At 44.1% G+C, this 17,352-nt stretch overlaps 1 protein-coding gene across 7 annotated transcripts; it reads left to right on the forward strand.

The window, feature by feature from the left end:
* The first annotated feature begins 281 nt into the window (after nt 1-281).
* Nucleotides 282-17,303, forward strand: LOC140213153 (uncharacterized). Of its 7 annotated transcripts, none has more exons than XM_072284321.1 (6): nt 282-646; nt 1,896-2,016; nt 4,879-4,984; nt 6,656-6,840; nt 10,843-10,959; nt 11,707-11,851. In XM_072284321.1, the coding sequence occupies exons 2-5, from the start codon at nt 1,930-1,932 to the stop codon at nt 10,891-10,893; spliced, it is 429 nt and encodes a 142-aa protein (XP_072140422.1). In that variant the 5' UTR covers nt 282-646; nt 1,896-1,929; the 3' UTR covers nt 10,894-10,959; nt 11,707-11,851. The 7 variants fall into 7 exon arrangements, with proteins under 7 accessions (XP_072140422.1, XP_072140419.1, XP_072140421.1 ...); XM_072284318.1 differs by lacking the exon at nt 282-646 and adding an exon at nt 690-1,107; XM_072284320.1 differs by lacking the exon at nt 282-646 and adding an exon at nt 1,096-1,157.
* Nucleotides 17,304-17,352: the final 49 nt, after the last annotated feature.

Genomic DNA, 17,352 nt, shown 5'->3' on the forward strand with positions numbered 1-17,352 from the left:
CACATTCGTATAAGTAACTCTGCCACATGAATGCATCACAAGGTACACCAAAATGTGCCACAATTATACTCTGCGTTGATACTTCACGCCATCTCCTCTGCCCTAAAATGGCTTCCCACCATCAAGACGTTCCCTTTTTTATGACACTCTTGACTGTCCTATTGACTGTCCCTTCATCGCATTGTGAACAAGGCTTCCGTAGGGAAGCCGAAACGTCTTTTAGATTTATTCTTCTTTAGCACTTCCCTTGGTCGGCGACCGTCGTTTTTTTGCTTCTTGACTGTCCGCACCCGCTATAAGTTCGGATGGTTGTTTGGTTTCGAACTCTGTTACGTCACCTTAGCGGCGCGATGCGCTAACATTTCGACGACGGACTACTCAGTTACTCAGGAAGGAGAGAAAATGCTTAGCAAAGCATTGACCCAGGTAAGCAAAAAAAAAAAAATGGTTAGATTCAAACGTACAAACAAACGTAGAAATACATAGTCTCCACTTTGGGCGGTAAGTACCGAAAAAACGCGAACGCGTTTAATGTTCACAATTACAAGCAGCGACACGGGAATGAGTGGAGAAGCAGAGCCGTGGCGTTCCTCATTGGACAGTGGCGCAAATTGGCGTTTTCTGCGCGCATCCTGAGCGCGCGAAGGTATGTATCCCCGTGCGACCTTTCTGATCTCACTACGAGATACAACATGCGATTGCCTAATTGTGCAGCAGATGAGATGTAGTGCTGTGCGCGAAAACGAGTGTCGTGGATGGCGAGTGCAAAAGATAAAAGCAAGGAGCGCGCGCACGGACGTGCGAGTCCAAAGTTTTACAAAAAGACGACGGTGACGAAGAGAGGAAAGCGTGAGGACACGTGGCGCAAGTAAAAAAAATAAATGAGAAACCAACCAATCTGGAAAACCGACGCAGCTCCCAAGAACCAATAATTGGAAGACACGGAACTGTGAAGATCAGCAATCCTGGAACGACACACTGAGGGCCAGAAGAGAAGAAAGAAAAAACGAAGCGCGTCCAAGAATGGAGGCAGCAAACATCGAAGACAAGGACATCGAAGAGACTGGCCGAGTTGAAGAGCGGCGTCACCATCTTCTGTACAACTAGGTGAGAACAGCGCCGTTAACTCATCTCATCGCCCGCCGCCTGTCAACGGTGTACGCTTGTTTCGTTGTCTCCGCCGCATGCTTGCACTCGCGTTGTGCCATAACTATTACCCCCGTATTCAGAAATTGCATCTTAATTTAAGTCCATGCTTGACTTGATATAAATGACGCCTGGGGTTCACGCGCCTAAGACGCTCATTGCGTTTCCTTGAGAGCGTTCACATGGCGTTCACGACAGGCGTCATTTAAATGAAGTCAAGCATGGGCTTCAAATTAAGATGCAATTTCTGGATACGGGGGTTAGTGGGTTGGTGCTATTCTGAGTTGTATCTTGGTATTAATATTTAATGACGTAATACGGGTGTCACACGGCGCACTTTTGATCGTGATCAAGCACGATCCGCATCGAATTTCTCGGTCAGGATTGGCTCCTTTGCACAAAATGCGCGAGATAGCCAATCGCAGTCGAGAATTTCTATCCGGATCGGTGCTGATCGCGATCAGAAGTGTACGTGTGACACCGGTATTCTTCTCAATATCTTTTTTTTTTTTTATCATGGGTATACAAAATTTATTGTGTGCTTTCCTGCAACGAACGGCTTTGTGCTACATTGGGTACTCTAGTGTTCTGTTTCAGGGACCCGTTCGAAATCTTAGCGAATGAACCTACATCACGGTAATATGTTGCGTCATCGCCACGGGCACGCACCATCACGCGGCATCATCGCGGCACGGGTCTCGCGCGGCTCGAATCGAGGCCTGCGTAGAACGCGCTTTTGTACCCCGCAGGACCTTTGGACGCCACACCGTTCCAGACTCGAGCATGGCGGCCATCCTCTTAAGTGGCGCTTTGGGGATCCTCCTTGTCTACACGGCGCGCGTTGTCATCGAAAGTGTGCTGCGATATGTGGTATGTTGCCTTCTGTCCATCTCTGCTCTCACGTGCGCATTTCAGTTAGGCAGCAAACACGTTGACTTTAGAAAGATCTTGATGAGGGCTAGTCGGTTCATACTTAGAATTGAGGTTAAACAGCGCGAAACAGACGAGGACACAAGGAAACAAATACCACAGACAAGCGCTTGTCTGTGGTATTTGTTTCCTTGTGTCCTCGTCTTTTTCGCGCTGTTTAACCTCAATTCTACGTTGGGTTTCGATGACCTCGGAGAGTCTTTGCGGCGAATGTGAGCGACGATCACACTTTGGCCCTGAGCACCGCGCCAGGACGTGTCCGTTGCCAGTAACGTTACTCAATGTATCGCAGTTTTCCAGGCTAAGGCAAGGGCCCTCCTAGTCAGTCCTTCTGGTCGCGAAACTTCCACGTAAGTTGAGTGATTACTTCTTGCAGTCAGTACGATAGATACTTGGTCAGTTATCTACAGTTATTTTACTTATTATTTAGTGTAGTTACGTTAGCTAATGGCCTATTAGTATACGTTATTCTAGTTAACCAGTTTTCTTACTAATTACGTAATTATTTATTTGTTTGCGATATATTTGTTAAAATTCGGTATGGGTGAATTAATAATTAGTTCTTTAGTTAAGGTTAGTTGTTGATTATGGAACTTGTTCAGTTACTTTCGTTAAGCCTTTCAATTAGTACTATAATTAATGTGAGTTAGGTAGCCTTGTAACTTGACCGACACGCAGGCACGCAGTAAATGTTTGGAGTGCTCGCTACCATGAAGTATGCTGTCACTACACGCAGAGATATGTACAGTAAATCTGAAACATGACCGGCTAAAAGCAGTAATGCCGGCCTTTTACGTGCAATTACATAAAGGTGCCTGGCCAAATTGCTCTGCAGCCGGTTTATCATGGAGTTGCCTTCAGTGCACCAATGTGAATTTGATGGCTGTTACAAATGAGAGAACCTCGAAATGAAACAGGGCGTTGTAGTTCTTTCGAGAGTGCTCGCGTTTACATTTTCAAACTCTGTTCAGGAACAGGACGACGGGTTGCATGCCGTGCCGACAATATCATCACGCCGTTAGTAGCAGTGGACGCGTGCGCGAGAGCGGGCGAACACATAGAACGCCAGTGGCGTCTGTCGGCCGTCTGCTTCCATGCATTTGCGCCATGCACCGCGTTGCGTTCACTGTGAACGCTAAAGGAAACGCTCCCATGGCGATACGCGGGAATTTCGTGACCAGATGAAAAGTAGCGAAGTACCCTGCTAACGCGCTTCTAACCGTCATTTTCACGGGCGATGGCCGTGGATTTTCTGGTTGAGGATAAAAATGGGGCAGAGACGCTTAAGACTGCTTACGTGTGGGAACGCGAAAGCATTCTAGTCGATTTAGTAAAAAATGTTTTCGATTTGTTTTCGACATGCGCGAGACTCTGTAAGCTCGAAATGTTCGACAATGGAGCAAGGCGTATATGGTGAAATGTCCTTGTTAAAACAGAAAGGACATTCTTGCGATGTGGTCGAATAGCGCACGTGATGTAGCATCCTCACCGACTAGTTTTCTTTGTTCGTACAGCGTCCTCCTCTCCACGGTTGTCAGCAACACAAGGTAGACCTTCAGACAGCCAGGAACGAGGAGCCTTCTTGGTGTTCGGGTGGCGTGCTCCTCTAGCACCCATCAGGCCATGGTTCTATTCGAACCCAGGCCGGAAATTAACCCAATTTTCTTTTGATTGTCGTTAATTGTTCGCTTGTGTATAGAAACCCCCCTTGAAATTCTGACGTCAATCCGAGCATTTCTGACGCATTCTCACTCTGCGTCGTCGGCAGTTTTTGCTACCATGTTTCGGTCACGCCCATGCCGACAGACTTTCGCGCAATGGAGTACATAATGTGTCCGCAAAGAAAAATAAGCACGGTAAATATAAACCTCCCCAGCACCAGACGATTTCTGGCAGGTTAGCGCATTCCTAATTGAAGCACTTGCGGCAAAGTTTCGAGACGTGTGTTGCTATTTCGGACACGTTCAGGTCGCAACTGGTGCTGTCAAAATTTAGCATGTTTAGGCGAGTTGTGCACCCACCACGTTGTATATCGTTTGGCTGTGGCCTCCTGATTATGACAACGAGGTCGCTGGTTTGATTACCGGAAGCGACACTGAATTTCTAGCGCGCAGTTCCTTGTGATAATTAAATATTTCATTGCAGCTGCTCGCTTCTTTCTAACTATCTCTGTGAACACATCCTATGCTCTTTCATGCCTGCGTCAGAAGTTCTATAATTTACTTTTCACACAGTCCAGAGAAATTTTGAACATAGTGTGACCTTTCTTTTTTTTTCCCACATAAGTAATTCCTCGTGTAGCTATATTCTACCGAACAATCCACATGTAATTGGGCATGCCCCGAGAAGTGTGAGAAAAAAATAAATCAGACTTATCCATCATGGTGCAAATCTTGCCCACGCCATAATGGTGCAAATCTTGCCTACAGACTAAAATGCGTTGCGCGCGTACGAATAGGTCGGTTGAAACAAATACGCCTGTGGGGACGGTCGCACCTGTGGGATGGTCACACCTGTGGAACACCTGACACCTGTGGTGTCAGGGTGAACGTCCGGGTGAGCCCATGGGCAAGTGCGCCTATAAGACCAATAAACCACCAGAATCAATACATCCATTTGTGTCAATAATTCGATAGTGTATTGGTTTTCTAGTGGAAGCTTTTGGTGGGGTTTCTTGTGGGTTTGCCAATATTGATATCCAACCACTGCTCAAGATTTCGAACCCTCGAAACCTTGTATATACTGTATTTCCGGTGATTTGTACAACTCGTAATCTCTGCTTTTTGCTATTGTTTTGTGCAGATCTACATCTCATGGACAACAATTTACGGTGCATCTTGGACACTAGAGAAGGCCAAGGGTGACCTACTGCAGCACGACACGAGTTCCATACAGGTGGTGTTTATTGGTACGTATCGGGCCAAATTGCTTAACATAATGCGCCATCATTTTAAAAATATTTCTTAATAGAGAATTCGCTACCTCTTAGCTATAAAGTTTTGCCGACCTGAAATAACGCAATTGTTCTGAGTATGGTATTTGCTCTAGCTTTCTCGAAATATTTTGTCCAAAGTTGTCGTACGCACTAAATGCCAGATAAATCGAAAACACATTTTTCATAGAGGCAAAAGCTGCCACCAATGCCATTCAAATGTTTTGTTAATCCAATTCGTAGGTCGGTGCAGCTGCATGAGCTCTGTCATGTATGCGCCGGTTTTGCAAGTTAATTAAGGTATAGTATATCTAGACACTATGGATAGGTTAACATGGCATCCCGGGAGTTCTCAAATGCAGCGGCTCAAATGACACAGGGAGCTGTTAAAATGAAATAAATCGGGCAACCCATAATAATTAAGAGGCCTCCGTCAGTGACGATGAATGAATGCCGAGTTTGTTGTAACTCGCATGCAACAATTTTTTTAGGAGAGATCAAACGGCTGTATTACATTCTCTCAGCGGTCGTGGGAAAATGCCAAGAAAACAATGGGTGGCAAAAAATAGGTGGCATTGCGTTATTCATTTCAGACCGTGAAGATCTCGGGCGATTATAGTCGAGTGCGCGTTAGAATCAATAAAATACGGTACATGATATACGTGCATTTGTAAAAGATGCATTTTTTTATAATAGAACTTTTCGGGCTGATTAAAAGCCCAATATGGCCCCGAATGACAACCCAGTGCGGTAGTATGAACAGATGTGAAATCGTGTTAATGGTGTGGGCAACACTGCTATATTCGTGGCCCAAAGCAAATCATCCGAAGCATGCTTTCCACGCTTCATCTGTCTAGTCTCGTTCAAAATGGCAGGTATAAATGTACGACACAGGATGTTTTCAAGATAATTCCTAATTCAACTTGCCCCTGTTTGTACTCATGTTAAACCATTCCGTCTGATGCTCGGTACCACTGGCCAATGCTGTTACAGTCAGCGCATTTCGCATGCGTTTTGTGATGCGTTTTTCGGTGCCCATGCGTCGTTCTTCCCATGCCGCTTATCGCAATACATAACCTGGGCGCAATAGTAGAAGTGAATTTTTTGCAAGGCTGAATGTCTTCTTCTGACTAAACCAGTTCTTGTATATACTTCCCAGGCTACACCATGTGGCCTCTTGCTCCGAGGTTTCTTCGCCTCGCGTTGCATTGTGGGGAATAACAGCTAACTTGCAAAACTTATCAAACATGCGAACGTTTTATTTGCAGTAAAGCGTTTGAGAATGTCGCATACATCTGATACACCGACACATAAAACGGCAGTGTGATAATTTTTCATGGAAGACATTAGTCAACGAACTGCTGCCCTTCCTCCTGGCCCCTTCGTATATCTACAAGCAACACAGCCAGGCCTGGTACAGTATATAACACTCGTAGTTATGTCAGTTTTGTTTTACTGCTGCTCGATAGTGCACTTCGGCAGGATCCGGGGAACCACATTGGCCCAGTTTTGAACATATCAGTTCACTTCTTCCCGCATCTTTCGAGGCACTGTAGATAGAGTTACTAAAACGCGCTGACACATGCTATGCAAGGCCACGGATACACACACATACAGTAGAGTGACCCTTTCTTTTTTAATTTTCAGACCCATGCTGGAGGCCACTTGTCGTGTTGGTGCTCTGCATGTTCACCATAGGTGTTATCTGTGGCTGGATCATCCGGGGCTACAGCGCAACCTGTTCGCAGATAACGATAAACAACATCTTCCAGCAAGGTGAAGCCGGCTACATCTGCATACGCCAAGCTCCAGTGCAGGCTCCACAAGCACAGGTACTGTGAGAAGCAACAGAACTGCTAAAATAGATGTGTCCAGCACAGCAAGAACCATACCGAAATTAATATCTAGTGACATGCAAATGAATTTGATAAAAAAACAAGGCCTTCAATTTTTTCTCTAATTTCTAATTTTTTAGTAGCGGCGTTACATAAAACCTCGGACGGGGAATTGTTGTATGCTCGTTTAAACAAAGAAGGCAACTGACTAAACACCGCTAATTTGTTCCTGCTTTATTTATAACTTCCCAGCAAAATTTTAGGGAGCCTACTTACAAACATGGCAAGCAAGATATCACGGGAAAATGTGTTAGATGAAGCGTGTGAGGGTGAGCCGGTGAACGCGGTTCAATCTCGCGTGCGCGAGCGATGTACGCGGCCCAGATGCGTGCCCTCTCCTGAGGCGCCCGAGGCAGAGGGGTGAGATCAGGGAGGAGGGGCGTTGTTCTCCGGCGGCTGCCACCGTGCCTCAATGTCCTTCTCGCCCTCCGCTCCATACACAGAAAAGACGTTCATTGGAGGGATCGCCAGTCGTTTGTGCGCAGGCGCGAGAGAAAATCTGGGGTCTTTTGCTCCTTGAATAGATAACCCCGCCTAGGTACTACGCAGGAGGTTTGCTAGCGCGTGTTGTGGGCGTGTGTCCCTAGGCGTGACGGCATTGCGGAGTGGGGTCGTGTTTGTTTACGCTGGGAACGCTGGATGCTGGCGCGGTAAGGAAGGTAAAGCAGCCAGCCGAGTCGTGGTGGATCGTAGCTTTCACGCCCGTTACGGCGATGTAGGTACCTTGTAAATAACGTCACAGATGTTTCCGTGGGATCAGTAACGACCGTAGTGGGGCCCAGGCCGCATATATTGAAAATCTAGAAGGCAGTATGCCTTAGCAACAGCGGCTGAAAGGCCACCGGTAACGATGACTGACCAAGTACCAGCGCCGCAGGCGCGAAAAAGTCTGTCCGACGTACCTTCAGAGGCAAAGTTCTGGCTGGTGTTGCAGAAACCGCGGGGCGCCGTAGTGCTGAACTTAACGTCACAAGTTGGCGGCTCGACGTAATTATACTTATTCAATCGTGTTTTTCACTAATTGCAACAACGTGTAATTTTTTCGCATTATTGGCGGCGCCCCCAGGAAACCAAAGCGGCAACGGGGACACCGAAGCTAGAACCTGGACTGGTCCCGTCCGTGGACGGGGCTCGTCGAGGCCTGCGCGTGCCAGGGGTGTATAAGACCGGCTATCAGCGGACAGGCAATTTTTTATGCGGACGCCCCCTGGCACGCTTCGGCCTCCGCGGCCCCAACCCACGTGCCGCCTTGCGTCAAGCCTTTATCCCCCCGCTACCCTTTGGATGCCCTGAAAATCCTGCGCCGCCTGCTTTACTATAACCTCAGGTGCTCTCCTGAGGCCTCCATTTTCCGGTTACATGTGCCCTCCTGGAGCAGTACTTGTAAAAAATTCAATCAGTCGTCGCTACGAAAAAAGTGACCCGTGATTAATACAACATCAGTCAGAAATTAACTTGCCCCTTCAGACACAGTGATCACCAAATGGGGCGTCCGTGCCCACTGCCTCACCGCGCGGGCACCCAGCGGCGGAACATAAATTCGACCGCACTCCGCAATGGCGGCATGTGTAGGGGACAAAAGCATGCAACGCGCGCTAAGAAACCTTCCCGGTAGTGCCTAGGCAGAGTCATATATTCAAGGAGCAAAGGCCCCCAGATTTTCTCTCTCGCGCCCTCTCTTACTCGCGCCTGCGCACAAACGACTGGCGATCCCTCAATTGAACGTCTCGTCGTACAGAGTGGCGACAACCGCGGCGCCTACTATGGCGTTGGCCACGCGAACCGTGAGCGCCGTAGTAAACCCTTTGGCGGACGCTGTATAGGGATGCGTTGCAGGCGTTCGTGTCTTGAAAGCGATTTGCGACGTGGCTGAAGTGCGATGTTGGTGAGTGCGCGTAGTGCTGGTAGCTTCGTATGCGCTGTGCTTTCGACGTTTCGTTCGCGCTGAAGGGAGACAAGGGATACATGCATGAAGGTCAATTCGCTTGCTGCTGCCGCGATTCCTCTACGGAATTTTCACAGCGAGCTTCCGCGCTCATCGAATGAGATGCGTACATGTTTACCTGTGCCTGCGTGACATTCTGCTGGTTAGTTTAGTTAAAACACGTTGGCGGGCTAGTTGGCTTTGAATCCATGACAGAATTTGTAAGCGCGACTGCACAAGGTCGTCGAAAGAAGCCGACACGCAATGACAGCGCTGTCTCTCTGTGTCTGTTTCTCTCTACGTCCTCGTTCAGTCACGCTTACACATTCTATCATTGTTAATTCAGTTAGTAAGCGAATGTTTACCGATTTATACGGGCTGTAAAACTACCATTTTTACTTCGTGCAGCTATCTACTAATTTGCTATCGCAATCGATGCTTCGCCTTTCTGGCGGAACTGCGAATTTCTATAACGCAAAGATATTCACCCCTTCATGTCCTTACCGAAAGCCCACCTAACACAAGCGATGGGACTAAATGCTTAGTGGTGCTGTTAATGCATTGGCAGTAGAGATAATCCAGAGAGGCTTGTAGTATTTATTTTATTATTTATTTATTCATCCTGTCGATCCCATCAGGGATCATAACAGGAAGGGCATGCATAGTTATCTTACAATGTAACAATGATAATTAGCGCGATATTAGGATTACACATAATAGACATGCAATTAGCCAAGGCAAACAATATAGTAGGCTAAAAAATAAGGTAATACATTGTAATAATGTTACGACGTAAACAAAAAGGTAGAAAATTTACAAAGGTGAACGAAATGGTAGGCATTATTTACACAATCAGACATAGCAGCGAATTTTAGAGTAACAAGGGGTAATGAGATAGTCTGTCAAATACCGATGGTGGTAGGCAATAATTACAGCAGGAAAAGAAGTAAACAATTAGTATAAATAAACAATAGTGCTCAGTAATGGCAAGTAATACAAGTGAGGTATGCACAAGAGGTAGTACTCCATCAGATATATTTAAGGTGTCGTTAAAGAAATGGATTATGTACACAATAGAATAAAATAAAATAAAATGGCACAGAAATAAATGATATCATAAGAAGCAGAAATAAATGGTGGCAGAATTACAGAAATAAGTGGTGACATAGGTACGTCATAATTGTGAAGCACGCAGTTCATTTTCGGCTAATGTTAAAGAAGTAGTTAAGGTTGGACTGTTTTAAATACTAGGGTCGAGCTTATTCCATTCACGTGTCATTAGAGGGGAAAACGAATGCTTATGGCTTTCCGTATGAAATCGGTGTTCGTTTAATGACAGTGAATGTTTATGTCGGGTGAGTCGTGTTTGTGCTATAGATAAGTATTTGGAACTGTCTATTTTCAATTCATTATGAATAAGTTCATACATAATTTTGAATCGCGCAACCTTGGCTCGATTTCGTAAGGTCAGTATACCGGCCTGCTTTAGCAATCTATATATAACCTATATTTGTTGTAAATATATCTTAGTACCTTACTTTGAATGGCTTCTAGTTTGTTAACGAGTTCTTCGGCGAAAGAAAACCAAACAACGTTAGCATATTCTAATACAGATCTGACAAATGTGTTATATGCTAGTAGTTTTGTGTTTGGGGGTGCTAGTCTAAGGTTTATTGCCTGCATAGTTAACTGGCTTAACTGCCTAACTGGCTATTACTGGCCGTCCAGTTTCAAAACGAGAGCCACTAGTATTCATCAACTCGCCATCTCCTTGAATACTGCCTTCCCCTACTCACGCGCATTGGAATTCGTGCACGGAAGGCAAATGCGGGTAGATATTTGAAAGGCCCTTGTGGATTGCAGGCGTTTGCCGTGTCATGCATTTCTTGTGCACGTCAGGAGTTGTGTCATCCGATGATAGAGAATGTATAGGGGCCCGAGAATGCCAAGCGTTCGCACAGTGTGATGAAGCGCTGTTGCACTAAAATCACGCGTTTTTGACTTTCGAATCGCAGCCCCCTAGAAGACGGAATAGCGGAGAGAGAAGACAAATCATAGGCGGGTGAATGTTCAAGCAGCTCTACCCTCCCCGCAAGCCGCTCGAGCACCTGCAAGGAAGAAAATGCGCTATCGTGAGTTTGATTTGATACAACCTAATGTTGGACTCCGGTCCACTGTGAGAGTTCGTGCTTAGCGGGACAGGAAGTGGAGTACCCATATTTCAACATACTCCATAAGCGCAGATATAACATCAATACGCATGGATAAATTACATCCTTCGATGTGTCTAAGCGTTTGTCATGTGCACGTTGAAATTATATTTATTGGTCTTGCGCATAACAGATTGTATCGTTAGGATTGAGTGTAGCCTAGGATGTGGAATCGGCCCTCACCCGCTAGTGCCGGCCCTAATGTTTTTTTCGTCCACTTTCGTTTCCATGTAAATATTCATTACTGCGTTCAATTACAGGTAAACTTGTCTTGCAGCTCGCAGGTAAAAGCCCCTTGTAATATTAATTATAACAATGTTGGCAAGTTCAACGCAATTTTCAGTAACGACAACCTGAAGACTAACCTGGCTGTTTCCCTTAACCGATCCTAGAGATAGAAGGTAGGGCAGTCTTTGTGGCAACGGGAAGTTGCAGGGTGAAATGTGCCACTAGGTGCGTCTCACTGGAAATGTGCACTTTACTACTGAACATCTTTGGCACCAACTTGGGTAAGCTGATTCCAAAACCCGTCAGGCTTTTAAGGTATCTGTTCACCTTTCTCTGTCAAAGTGGAGGGAGAGTATATTATATGTTACAAAAGTTTTTACACATTTAAGAAGTTCAACCAAATGTTATAGATGCAACGGTGTAATTCCGTTTCTTTTGCAGACCTGCTGATGTCGCTCGGAAGGCATAACCACTCGGGGACACGGCAATGACTAGCCGCGTTTATTGATTAATCGGGCATTTCGCTCGCTTTCTTTCGTTATTTCTTTGTTATTATTAATAAAGCTTCTTTCTCTGTGAAAATACACTTCAAGTGTCTCACGTGCAAGAGCGTCACTGACTTCTTTGGTAAATGTGCACTCCATCTACTAGAAGGGTATTCTTATACTACGTCTGTGCAACACTCTACGTAGGTGTATCGCATCCTTTCCTGGAACTTGTTATGTATGCTGCTGGCCACGGATTCAGCTAAATAATGAGATACAGCATTGTAATCACTGGAATTCAATGCGAAATAGTATGCTCCTCTGTTAAATTCTCTGAAAGAGAAGGAATTTAATATGTAATCGGGCACATTGTAAGAATTAGGACATTGAATTTATGAGAAATTACACTTGCAGTGACATGGTCTCTGCAAAATATATGCCGGAGAAGATCGTCAACGTACCCACGTGGTTTCATGATCGAACCCTCAGAATCGTAAGCAAACGGGAGTGCAAATTCCAGTGAATGCATGGTAATTTTCCCTCAATGCCCTGCTTTGAAAATATCTGTAATAACACACGTACCTCGAAAGCATGCCCGCCGGGGTTGCTTAGCGACTGATATTGGGCTGTTAATCACGAGGTCGCCGGATTGAATCCCGTCCACGGCGGCGCCATTTCGATGGGTGGAAAATGCGAAAGTAATCCTGTGCATAGATTGAGGTGCACTTTAAAGAACCCCATATGGTCCGAATTTCCGGATTCCCCCACTACGGCGTGCCTCATGATCAGATCGCGGTTTTACTTCAATTTCACCTCGAAAACGTTCCGATTCATCGTAATCTCAAGGAAACACACTAGCTACCAACATTAACCTCACTAATAACTAAGCGTGAAGAGCTTAGTAGTGAAGTGTTTTTTTTTTCTCTATGAATTTGTATTTTTCAGCTTTTGTTTAGCTTTGTCTCCAAAGAAAATGTAACTCAATGTGCTCAATGTACTTTAGGTTAAACACGCATACGTAGTCCAGTGTACAAATCGACCAACTCACGTATATATCAATATATGCCACATACCTCAGCTCAATACCACAATGGTCAACATCAAGGTACACCATTGCCGCAACTAATTCACCCTTCAGAGCATCCCTGCGAGACTTTTTGTAGATCTACTGAATGTCATGAACTTCTTTTTAATACTTCTTTGGTCTTCAGGTGAAGGTAGGTCGTTCGCGTTACAGTCTAGAGAAAACATTCGGTGATCACACATGCTTTCACAGTCAAAATCATCTGTACAAAAACGTCACGTGTATAAGTGCATCCTTCTAAAGCGTTTACCACCTTGAGACAGCTTCTGAATACGAAAGTCTTCGGGTAATATTCTTCTTAGTTTCCATATCAATGATCAATAAATGTGCAATGAATCTCACAGTCTCGCCAATCTGCATTCACAATTTACTGAATTTGTGAATTCTTGGCTCATTACTAGCCCCCAGCACCTCGTGATGAGTCGCCTGCACCCTTCCCTAGACAAACAGTTAAATCCATTTGCCACGGTATTACTGTGCTCGTGACATAACATTCTGCAGTTTCCTCCAACCATAACCCAGTTTCACAAAATATGAGTGTTTTGGTGAAAAGACATCGATATTGGCATAAACACCCCCTGTATACCATTCAACACTGCATTACAATGCATAAACGGGCACCGTATTATCGCAAGGTATCCAAATCTTAAGAGCCGCTTGTGTAGGGGCCTCGGTGACAAGCGCTCTAATTATGACGCTGTAAGGAGTTACATTGAGTTACTTAATGTACTATTTAAATTAGGATAATGCCGGATAAACAATGTATCCTGTATAAAATAGGTACAGTAATACAAACTGACACAAAACTGATTTGTGGTGTTGTCAAAAGTTACCAATTAGAATTACAACTGAACTGTGGCTTCCCTAGCACTAAGAGCTCGTTGTGGGCCCTAGAGCCCCGTTTTTATTGGGAGTCCCAACATTTCTGCTAACCGCACAGGCTTGATTTTCACCCTGGAATCTTTTGTTGCAACCTTATATGTACAACTGGGACTCCCATGCAGAAAGTTGGTCGATCAGACTACAGCTACGGAACTTCCTTCTTCGTGCCACCTCAGGGAAAGATACAGCTGCTTACACAGGGATTGGCGGACTCAATGGTTCCTAGTATTGGTCCGCACGACTTAAAATAACACATCAACAGTGTAAAACATTGTCCGTCAAAATTATTACTCTCTCTTAAAATCAATCCATGCACCTAGGAGAAATTCATTGAGGGAGAACCGATACAAAACATTTTGTGCCCCCCTTTTGTGCTTTTTAGGTTGGCAACACCCCAGTTATGTTTTGGGGCCTCCATTCCTTGAGCAGCACAAATAATTACATAAGGTTTTATGCAGCTACCTTCAAATGTGCTCCAAGTGCAGCACTATGTTGTACGTGAAGCCGGAGACTATTCATATCAAAGAAACCCTAGTTGGAATTTATGCGGTGTCACAAACAACTTTAGAACGAGGCAGTTGGTTCTACGCAGTAGTTGACTGATATAACAAGCTTGTCACTAAAAGCCATCAAATTTACCCTTCCACTTGCGCGATTACTTTTGAAACGCAGGAGGACTCTCTCTCTCTCTCTCTCTTGTTATGCTGTCGAGTATTGAATGATTTCTGTTTTCGTAGCATGACCATAGTGAGTGTGTATACGTCACCTGTTTCTTTTTCCCTCTCCCCATGTCTAGAGTAGCCAACCGGGCACGTTCTTGGTTAAGCTTCCTACCTTTGCCTCTTCGTTTCTCTCTCTCTCGCTAAGCTGTGTCACCATGAGACCGCCGCGTCGTGTATTAGTTACATCAATAGACTTCTGTTTCACGTGCACAAACACTCTACACGTTTTGTATATTTCCAGCTGTCATACTAAAAGCTAATGTATTGATTAAAATTATTTCTGTATAATTAATTGAGTAATTGAGGCTTCATAGTATAATTACCGAGTTGAAAGCTATCACTTCTTAGTACAAAAACGAGAATTTTTCGCTGGTATAGTCCTAAAAAAACTAAGTACTCTGTGGACAGCACAAATAGTGACAAACAACCCTATGATCATTCTTTTAATGTCAAATTCACATTACATATAGCAAATTTCAAAAGGAAAAGGCATTTTCCTTACTGACAAGTAGCGCAACCTAACACTTTCTTTCCTGACGCTTACAGCATTCAAACACTGCCATTTCGCAAGCTAAAATTCATACTTATAACAAATTTCAAAAGCCAGAAGTTCCCCACCAATAAATGTAAGCCTAGCTCACTTTCATACGTGCCACAATACACATTAAGAATTTTACGTAATTAAGATTATAAGATGCATCGCATTTACCTTTTAGGCGCAGATCGTGCTCAAGTAGCAGCTTTGTCAGCCTGTCTGTCTTTGTTTTGATAGAGCATGGAACCATATTGGCACACGCTGCGTTGCCCCTAGCCGCCTCTGAATTTAAGAGAACATTGATCACCTGGTGCAGGTAGCACAAACGACTACATAAATTAGAATATCAATATAACAGCACGTTGGTTAATAACAGCCTTAAGCTGCCCTGGCTTATGTAAACAGTTTAAATGTGATAGCTCACTATTCAACAAACAAAATGGAACTTGCTTTGGCGTTGTTTCTTGCCTCAAATTTAACGTCATCGCTTTGTCTCTTCAGCCAAAGCAACCGTAGATTACTGTAAGCTCATATTCCATTACGGCTATGAATCGCTTGATCCAACGTTTTGCTTTAGCAGTGAGAATGGCAGAATGTCATATGAACAGTGGCAGCTTACCAGAATTTCAAATGCGACCTCCTAGTGAAGATGAATGCTCTGAGAAAAAAACAAGCTTCGCATTCTCGGAAAAACAAACATTGAAAAAGATGCAGAATATATTAACTCCGCACTACTCTGTGACAACACTGCAGGTGACACAGCTGTCATGAGAGTCACATGGTATAGCGCAACGCAGAAACTATTCAGTAAGCACACAACAAAGGCCAACTGACGGTCAAGGTATCTTAGCTAAGGAATTTTTTAAATAAGTTATACGCATTCAACCAAAGCAATACACGCAAAAGTAAAGTTTATGATGATTTTCAGATAAACTTTGTAGTTTCGCACAGGAACATTGAAACGAGTCACGCAGTAATAAATTTCTTAACCTTGAAATTGCTAGTTTCATTTAGCAAATGTGTGAAGGTGATATCTTTTGCACTCAAAACAGCATGCAGTGCCTTTCAGATTTTTTCAGCACTTTAAAAGTTCAGTTTTGATTAAATGTTACATATGTCTGCTTATGAGCCACTGATGATTTTGTTTTGCGCCCTTGTGGCTTCCCTTGAAAGAGCATCGTAATCTTCTGCTATTTACTGTGATCACTGTATAAAAGAGACCTTAGCTGATGGCGGGGGTTATCATCGGTGACCGCACTTGTTTGATGCCGCACTTGTTTGAGGAGTATAGTGAACTACTTCACTATAATCCCGAGACTTGTCGATCAAAAAGGCAATGTGAAAAAAAAAAAAAGTGGACGGCTAAAATAGACATGCCAAACAGGGTAAAAGCTGTGTCGAAATTAATATTTAGCGACATACAAAAAGTATTTTAAAGAGTATCTTATAAAAATTTCAGACCTAGAATTTTCTCTCAAATATATACTCTTTGAATTTTGTTGCCGCATCTAGACTTCCACAGGGAATTGTTGTATGCTTATATATATAAAAAAAACTATTGAGCAGTGGTAAATTGTTTCTTGATTATTTCTAATTTCTCAGCAAAAGTTCATGTAGTTTACTAAGATAATTTGTTCGATAACACAAAGGACAGTGCTTTGCTCTTCCAGGCTCGAGCTTGCTGCCTGAGGACAAGAACAAGCAGGATCAAAGTATGAACAACCAAAGGAGGGATGCATTGGCTGTAGTGAAAATCTGGAGACCACTGGGCATAATTCCAAGATATTCACCAAGCCATGACTTCCAAAAGCGATAGCACTCAAAGCTAAGTACTGCACAACAGCAGTCGAGTTAAACCAGAGAGGCTCTCAAGTATATTCGAGAAAGGGCAGGAAACACATGGAGTCCGGCTCGTTTGCGGGTATAGAATTTTTCTAATGCAGCGAAAGAAATTATCAAGAAACTCACTGGAAATGGTTCAAATTAACTCTACTCGCTTCATTCTTTTCAACTATACGAGAACCGCGAGTATCATTTTGCGAATAGCGCAATATGTTCCGTCTCTGTCTTCTTTATAAGTTATCTCATCACCCACTGTTACGCAACAAACTTAGTTCCCCGCCTCCGCATGTGTCGCCCAGACTAGATCATATTCATAAAGTCGGCATTCCATTATCCAGATCGAACGCTTTCTTGCAGTCATTTTGTAGCGGCCACCATCGGAGAACCCCACTGATTCAAGAGCGTCATAGCTAACAGTGTGTAACTAAGAACTTTTTTCTTCACATTGTTCAACCTGTAATCACGAACGCAGGCCAACTTTGTATATCTAGGTGCCATTCGTTGTTTTCTCTTGTATATATATATATATATATATAT

This window comes from Dermacentor andersoni, chromosome 9, assembly GCF_023375885.2.
Source record: "Dermacentor andersoni chromosome 9, qqDerAnde1_hic_scaffold, whole genome shotgun sequence".
Lineage (NCBI taxonomy): Eukaryota > Metazoa > Arthropoda > Arachnida > Ixodida > Ixodidae > Dermacentor > Dermacentor andersoni.